Here is an 8,300-nt window from a genome sequence, read left to right as displayed (position 1 = left end):
TGTTAGAGCTGCCAGAGCAGCTTGAAGGTCCGATGCATGGAAATAATCTGACATGTTTGTTGTACTGGCACATGTATGTGACGTAAACGCGTACGCGACGTGAGCAGATCTGAGCAGTGTTTTGCGTCTTGGCCGTTTAGACGGAAACGCTAAGGCGGAGCGTATTCAACTTTTCCACCCTGGAGGGTGGTTTCAGATTTATGCGTTTTCATGCCCCAAAAACGCTGTCACCGTCTAAACGAAAGGCACTTCCGATAAAATATTTTGTCGTTTTCACCCGCAAGCGTCCTTGTGTAAACGGGGCCTAAACCTCTGGCCTTCTTAAGGAGCACCAGAATGGGTGTGGCTCAATTAGCCCATTAGACTATTATGGCTAACAGCCAGACAGGAATATGTGCATCTTTTAAAACATGGTTTAAAACAGTGAAGATGCCATTCACATCTCCTTCCCCCTCTTTTAAGCTTGCAAACACGGTTCCAAGCGCAGTAGATAAAAAAAGGTAAAATATTGTGCAAGTAATTTGTGTTAAATAAACAGTTCAAAGAGTCTCTCTGGTGACCGCCAATCTTCATTCCAAGATCACTCCTTCTTGGCCAAACACTGCACTCTTCACAGTACACAGGCCCAGCTCTGAGACTTCCTCCATCCAGACCTCCAGACCACCTGCAAAATCCGCTCAGGCCTCTGCAGTTCCAGCAAATAACTTGGCCTCTGAGCACTTTCCCTGGGCTGCAGACTGGTCCTCCACGGGATGTCATCAGGAAGTCCTCAGCCATTACTGTCCTCCGCCACTGCTGTTCTGTTAAGGCTTGGCAATAGCTCCCCACATGGCTCACGTCAGCAACAAGGAGTTCCCGAGCTATTCCTCCTTCAGGCATTGGCCAACCCCACAGGACAGCAGTTCAACTCCACCAGTGATCTCCCCTCCCAGCAGGTCTCTTCGTCTACCTGCTCACCCTTCCCTGCGGCTTCCACCATGAAGCTCCTCAAACAATATTTTCCGAAATGTGGGTCCCCTCCACTCAGCTAGAGGAATCATCCCACCACTGCCACCAAATGTGAAAAAGAGTTTTCTCGACGCACAAGGTTGTTGTTAAAAATCATATTTTTACTTTAAACACATAGCACAACCGTCGAGTCACTTGCACAACTCAAGCCTCCCTCCAGTCTAAAACCCTGGCCTTCTTAAGGAGCACCAGAATGGGTGTGGCTCAATTAGCCTATGAGCCACAGCTGCAGACTATTACGGCTAACAGCCAGACAGGAATATGTGCATCTTTTAAAACATGGTTTAAAACAATGAAGGTGCCATTCACATCTTCACAGGCTGGATCAGTTAAACTTCGGGCGGGGACTAAGTCCCAACAGGGACACCCCCGTCCCCAGGAATCTAACATTCTGAACCTATCCACCATCTTCCATCTGTCAGAAACGGAAACTCAGCTGCTGGAGAGGGGCCTCAGTTTCACCCCCACCCCTCATATTTCAGATAAACTCAAATTCCGAAATGGGTCCCCTAATCGGACTGAGTGGTGCGGTTGGTCGCCAACGGTCTGGAAGTCTTCCCAGAGCTCCAGAGCAGCGGGACAACGTCGCGTCTGAGGCCGAAACGGGTGCCCTAATCGGACTGAGTGGTGCGGTTGGAGAATACACTAAGCCCCACCCCTTTAGTCATGTGCTGCTTCAGAAATTGTAAATGGGCCATTCAAATTGGTTTCACATCTTTTGTGGAAGGACCAGTCAAACTGGTTTCACTTGAAGAAATTATCCAAAAATGCATTGCAGTTCCACAGTTGCTCTGTGTGTGAATGAAATGCATCCATTTATGTACAGACACAATTATTTATTTTCCAGACCTTGGGGAATGTGTGATTGAAATGATGAATCAAAATGTGAAGTGCAAATGTTAATAAAATATCTTGAAAGTGTATCTCTGTCTTTGGAAAAAAAGCCAATCTTGGAAAAAGTCTGCAAGTGTGTTGAAGTTTACCAAAATGAGAGAAACCTCAGCAGTCCTCTAGAATGAATAAGATTTTTAATTGATATATCTATAAAGATAAGAAACAGGATATCACCACAGAACCTCAATTTAAGTTACACAAGCTAGAACAAGTTGCAAAACAGCTACACAACAAAAACAAAAATCAGCACTAAAAACACAAATGAAACATTTCACCAAAATGGGTAATTTCACGCTTTTGGAGTCCTCATCCCCATCCTTTAAAGAGCCATCAGCACAAACAAACACACAGATGAAACATTTCACCAAACAGGGACATGTCATATGTGTCTCTGAAGGCAGATGCCCTGTAAGCTTTAGGAGTCACCCGCCGCCCCACCACCCCCCAAAGGTCAAAGGCCACGCATCATATTCAGAAAGTTTATCCATACATGCCAAGAATTGTTCCACTAAAAAACATATGAAACATCTCACCAAACGGGTCATGGTACGATTTTGGAGTCCTCATCCCAGGTAGTCAGAAACTGCTTTCTTCTGAGGGTCATCCAGGCGGTTAGCTGCTGTCTCAAATACCCTCCGTACAACCTGGCTGCTCACCTGGGGGACGTTGCACTTTTGCTGGAGCTTTATCAGATCACCAGCTGCATTGTAAATTGGCTTACCGCGGGAGGACACAAAGAAAAAATCATCTCCATCCTTCTCATCCTGCTCATCTCGCTTACGTTTCCTTTCGCCAGCAAGGAGCTGTGGCCGCACTTTGTTGTAATATTTCTCAAACCACGCCTCCTCCTTCTTGGACAGGACAATTGAGACCACAAAATGTGCAGCCGTCTTGTGGTCCTTTACAAAAACGATTGAATCATCATCTGCGTGTTTCCGTTCAAGCCATTCCTTGACCTGTAACAAAAAGAGGATATGCCATTGATTAGGAAATGTAAGGCTAAAATGTCAGGGTAAATGTATCAATAGAGCACATAAGAGCACAATAGAGCAGTAACACTCACCTTCATGCTCTGCACCACACATGGCCGTTGGCAGTGTCTTAGTATGACAATTGCCTCAAGATAGTATAGCACAAATATGCACTCAGTCATACTCAGGGAGGAAGAAGAACTGTCATCAAGTTGATTCATGATTTTCACTAAGTCACCTTCACCTTTATCAAGAACAGCCAAGCATTCACGAGGTGTGGGTTGACTTTTGTCAAACAACAAGGCATGCCTCTTTTGCACAATTTCTTTGCTCGCTTGCTTAGAGAGGACACTCTGTGAAGAAGTTAAAAAACTCAAATATAATGTGCACTGCCTATAGAGCTCCCCGTCATCCTGTCTCAAGCCGGTCCTTGTCAAGTGGAACTCCAAGAACCTTTTCAAGCACTTGATGTAATTTCCTGATGTTTGCGCCTTATACCCTGCCTTAGCCTGTTGACCCAGGAAGTCTCTGAGCTTCTCTCTGTCATTGACAAACTTCAAAGATGGTTCCGTAGGATCAGCAAAATACAGGTACCGGGAAACAGTGTCAACCTCCTGTTGGTACTTTGCATTTTCGTAATCATTCTTTAGGTAGTCGGCAAAGCGCTTGAGCAATGGATGATCTGCTGAATGCTTTTTCAAAATGCCTAAATCCTTCGCTTTCACCATTTTGTCTTTGGTATACGTTTTCTCTTGTCTACATTGAAAAAGCTCATCGCTGCCGCAAGATTCCACAACAGATGGCTCTGTCTCTCCGGGTGCCTCCCCAGGGCATTCAGAAAGGGTTTCGGTGACCAACCTTGGATTACCAATGGGCAGAGGAGGAGGGACTCCTGTCACAAACAAGTGATGGTATTTCAGCTCCTCAATCAATCCTTCGAGTGGATTTGGTGATGAGACGATTTGCTTCAGGACTGCATAACTAAAAGCCCGTCCATTCTTCAGGAGGTCACACACATCTTTCTTGGCCTTTTCAACCACCTCTAGGATCTGTGGTGGTGTCTTATCCTTCATGCAGACTCTGCGCAGGTGTGGGTCCTCTTGGGTCCTCAAACAAACTGGACAGAGTAGATGGTGTCTATGTGCAGCTGCAGATTTCCTGGTGATTTTTCCAGAGTGATTCATCATGTGTCTATTCAGGGTGCCTTTCAGACTGAACCGCTTCGTGCATTGGTCACACTTGTAGGGCTTCTCCCCAGAGTGAGTCCTCATGTGGACAATCATATTGGCATTGTTGGGAACAACCTTTCCACACAAGACACCGGGCCGGCCCTTGCGGCCGCCCTGATGCCCAGTCAGCTCCTCAAGGCGGACGAGCCGTACGCTGCAGTTCAGGCTCTTGGCCACGCTGTGGTCAGCAGACAGCGAGCTCAAGACCTCCAGTTCTGACGCGGCAAAGAGGGTGTCATGGCCGTCCACCGCCAGAGGGCCCTCCCCTTGTCCGTAGACGCTCAGGATGCGCAGCTCCCCGCTGTGACCCGACATGTGGGAGGAGCCAGGGGCGTCCACACGCAGACTCTCCGAGGTGGCGCCGCGCTGCGTGCTGCAGTCTCTGATGACATTGTCTTCTTCAGAGAGGAAAACAGAGAAAGATAGAAAGTGATGCTTTTAATTAATCATTTTCACAAAAGGTATACAGTATGTACTTTGTACACACTTGTGTATTGGAAGAATTATATTTGGACATTCTTTCTAACTTCTATTTGTCGATTATGCATTTTCCATGTCGCCCTTTGGATGGTCAAGGGTTAAAGGCTCCTGCTGAGAAGGCAGATTCGAGTACATTCTCAGTTGATCAAGGTTGTTTTCTTGCATAGATGCAATGTGTGTACTAACCTACGGCGGGCATGCCTCCACCAATATCCTCTTCAACCTTGATTGAAATGGTGTCCGGGGTCTGCTGCTTTCCACATAAAGAAGGAAACACACACAAGACATATTCTTTCATTTTCACAGAATAGATGTCGATCCCCACTACCGACAGATTAGTTGGGCATAAGACGGACATAATTGGCAGTGTAAAAACATCTACTGAATCATAAAGGTGTGTGCTTTCTATGGGTTTGTTTTAGAGTTGTAACAGAGGAAGCATCTCTTTTGGATGGTGAATGAGAAGATTATTTCCAACCTGCACACTCAGCTCCTCGCGGCAGACCAACCGCTCGGCGCGCTCCAGGCTCTTGGCCGCGCTGTGGTCCGCAGACAGCGAGTTCAGGGCCTCCACTTCTGACGCGGTGAAGAGGGTGCCATGGCCGTCCTCCGCCAGTGGGCCCTCCCCTTTTCCGTAGACGCTCAGAATCTTCAGTTCCTCACTGTGGCTGGACATGTGGGAGGAGCCAGGGGCGACCACACCCAGACTCTCTGAGGTGGCGCCGCGCTGAGTGCTACGGTCTCTGAAGGCATCGCAGTCTTCTGCAGAGGGAGAAAAAAAGAAAAAATCTATTGTTTTGATACATTATTTGCATAAAGGGAGGCATTGTGTATTTGTACACGTGAAAGAAACTCTTTAAATGTATGCAACATTGACACAGAGGGTTTAAAATGTGTACTGCAGACACAGATTCACAGTTTTGGAGAGGGCCGTCACCTCCAGCACCCTCCTCCCTAGACTCAAAGCTCAAGTGGTTGGCCAGGTTAAGGACACTCAACGAACAGCAGCGCAAAGTGATCTGAGCACCACATGACAAGCGAGGCAAGCACAATAATTATATTTTGACACTAAAAAGCAACAACGTGTCCTTCCCTCTAAGCTGATCAGCTGACATTCATGCATTATGAATTCAGTGATGTTTGAGAATGATAAACCAGCTCATGTGGCATCCGTCTTGAAACCCTTCTGGGCTCTTGACTGATTCCATCTTTGAAATGCAACTCCCAAGTTTGACTCGTGTTTTAGCAGGGCGCTGGTCATGATGCTTTTCCAAAGAGGACCAGGCTTTTTAGCGCAGGTAGAATCAAGTACATTCTCAGTTGATCAAGGTTGTTTTCTTGCATAGATGCAATGTGTATTACTAACCTACGGCGGGCAAGCCTCCACCAATATCCTCTTCAACCTTGATTGAAATGGTGTCGGGGGTCTGCTGCTTTCCACATAAAGAAGGAAACAAACACAAGACATATTCTTTCATTTTCATAGAATAGCTGTCAATCCCCACTACTGACAGATTAGGCGTTTTTACACTGCCAAGCTGGTTCGGTCGCGGCTTGGCACGCCCTACAATTTCAATGTCTTGCCTGCGTATTTATTTTTTTGGATTCAAGACCCTCGCATGCAAGAATGAGTTCACATCTGAATGTAGGCTAAAACGCGATTAACTATTTAAGTGCAAAAATGCCAACATATTCTTCTGTGTGCCTACAAGTATGCGTTTCCAGGTGTTCTGTCTGGCAGGCAACATCCCTTGAGAGAAGCTGCTGAATGGAAGCACTTGATGAGCTGGGCTGCGTAGAGACAACAAAGTAAAATAGGTACTCAATTTGTAACATTGTATATAGTCCATGTGCAAGATGCAAAAAGATATAAGATAAACATGTTTAGTGAATTACATTAGCCTAATACTTAAAATTAGTTCTATGAAATGATATTACATCCTTGATTTGTTTACATATTTTATAGTTAATCTCATCAACTCAATACCATGACATCAAGCTCTTCAGAAATCTGCTAATAACCCTTTGATTTGAATCCGGTGTTAAGAAGGGGAAACCATGCCTATAATAGTGTGTTTCAGGTACACTTTTAGCCCGTAAACAACCAGTTATAACTGGGAGTACAAGAGGGTAGAAGGGGGCGAGAACAAGGGTTGCCCCGAACGCACCATATGTATTTAGGATGAGTTTTACAGGTCAATCTCCTCATCAGTAAAACGCTAGAACTACTGCGGTCCAGTGGCCAGTAAAATACAGTTGTATTCGTTTGTTGTATGGTGAGCAGACATTGCATTCCCTTGGTATCCAAGCAGTAGAGATCATTGCCTGTAGCCCCTTTGTTGAATGGTGCCCATTCTCGTGTGATGCCCCTTGCTTGCTGAGATGCACGCTCGACTTACAGTGCGTGTATTTATAGGAATGAATGGGCGGCCATGTATTAGTCCACAGTCCTTTCTTTAATAGGTCCATGGTATTTACACACATAACTGATGCTATCTACCTTAACATTAGCGACAATAACTTGGCTGTTAGCTGTAGCGCTAATGCTAAAGCAACATTATAATGCTAACAAGGTAACCATATACAGTACAGCAACACAATGATATGGCGTTATTTAACTTACTTTGTCGAGGTTTGTAGCTGAGCCGAGGAGAGTTGGTACTGATCCAGACTTGATTTTCAGACGTTGAGCAAGTCCAGCTCTGTATTGGCCCAAGTTGAGGAAGCAGTCGTCAGTGAAATGTTTGGCGCTGCCGTGTTCTAGCAACGGGACGGCCATATGTTCCTGACCTCATCTGACTCCCGCGCTGGGTTTGTATCCAGTGGGCGTGGCCTATGACGTAATGGTTCCGGCTTCCTCATCCGTCTAAAGATGCTGCCAGAGCATGGACATAATAAAGGATGGACCACGGACTGGCCGCCCATTCATTCCTATACAAACTGCTCAGTGGCGCAGGGTAGCATACAGGAGCGATTTGCTGCCGCGTTATGGGGCCAAGACTCTCCAATATCATCCGACTGCAGACACAAATGGGCGGTCCCGTGTCGTGGGCGTTCTCGTTCACGCAGACTAAAACGCCCCCCCGGCGTTCTCGTGTGATGGGCGTTTTCGTCTACGCAGGCTGGAACGCCCCGTTCTTCTTCGTCGATCTAGTAGCATTGGCAGCATAGAACTGACGTTAGCGCCCCCTTCTTTTTCGATCTCGTAATACGGGTACGTTAGCCAGCTAGGCCTACAGAATGTTAGCTTACTTTTATGTGTCGAATCTCGGCCCAAACTTCATTCCCCCTCATTACAGGGAGGGAGGCTCCATGATCTCATGTTCATTATCTTCTGGGTTAGTATAGGTAGTGTATTAGGTATAAGTGAGATGTTTGGTATAGTTTAAGAATATGCCCAAATTAAATAATTAATAGATTAAAATAACACTTGGGACATTATGCAGTTCAAATCCAGTTACCAGACACTATGAAGGCTCAAACAGTAGGCCATTTGACTCCAAGTGTTCACTTACTTTTCCCACTGAATGTTTTCAATAAAGACAAAATACAGTAATTGCTCTGTAACAATTAACCTTACAACATACATCGTAGGCACAAATGTATGTTATATACATCGTATAGCATTTGTCACAAAAACAAAAAAGAAAGGAGTAATAAAATACCAGCATTTCTGGGCAGATACATTTACTACAGTAGTATGTACATTTGCAAATGA

At 45.7% G+C, this 8,300-nt stretch overlaps 1 protein-coding gene across 1 annotated transcript; it reads right to left on the bottom strand.

Annotated features, from left to right (window-relative positions):
• Positions 1 to 2,200: 2,200 nt before the first annotated feature.
• LOC130378861 (uncharacterized) lies at positions 2,201 to 3,956 on the bottom strand. The gene is made up of 2 exons (XM_056585467.1): positions 2,966 to 3,956; positions 2,201 to 2,858 (listed from the first exon to the last, which is right to left on the bottom strand). Exons 1-2 carry the CDS (start codon positions 3,944 to 3,946, stop codon positions 2,466 to 2,468), a joined length of 1,374 nt encoding a protein of 457 aa, XP_056441442.1. The 5' UTR covers positions 3,947 to 3,956; the 3' UTR covers positions 2,201 to 2,465.
• Between the last annotated feature and the right edge of the window lie 4,344 nt (positions 3,957 to 8,300).

The sequence above is a fragment of the Gadus chalcogrammus genome, unplaced genomic scaffold (assembly GCF_026213295.1).
Source record: "Gadus chalcogrammus isolate NIFS_2021 unplaced genomic scaffold, NIFS_Gcha_1.0 GACHA106, whole genome shotgun sequence".
Taxonomy (NCBI): domain Eukaryota; kingdom Metazoa; phylum Chordata; class Actinopteri; order Gadiformes; family Gadidae; genus Gadus; species Gadus chalcogrammus.
This window is presented reverse-complemented; position numbering and strand designations above follow the sequence as displayed.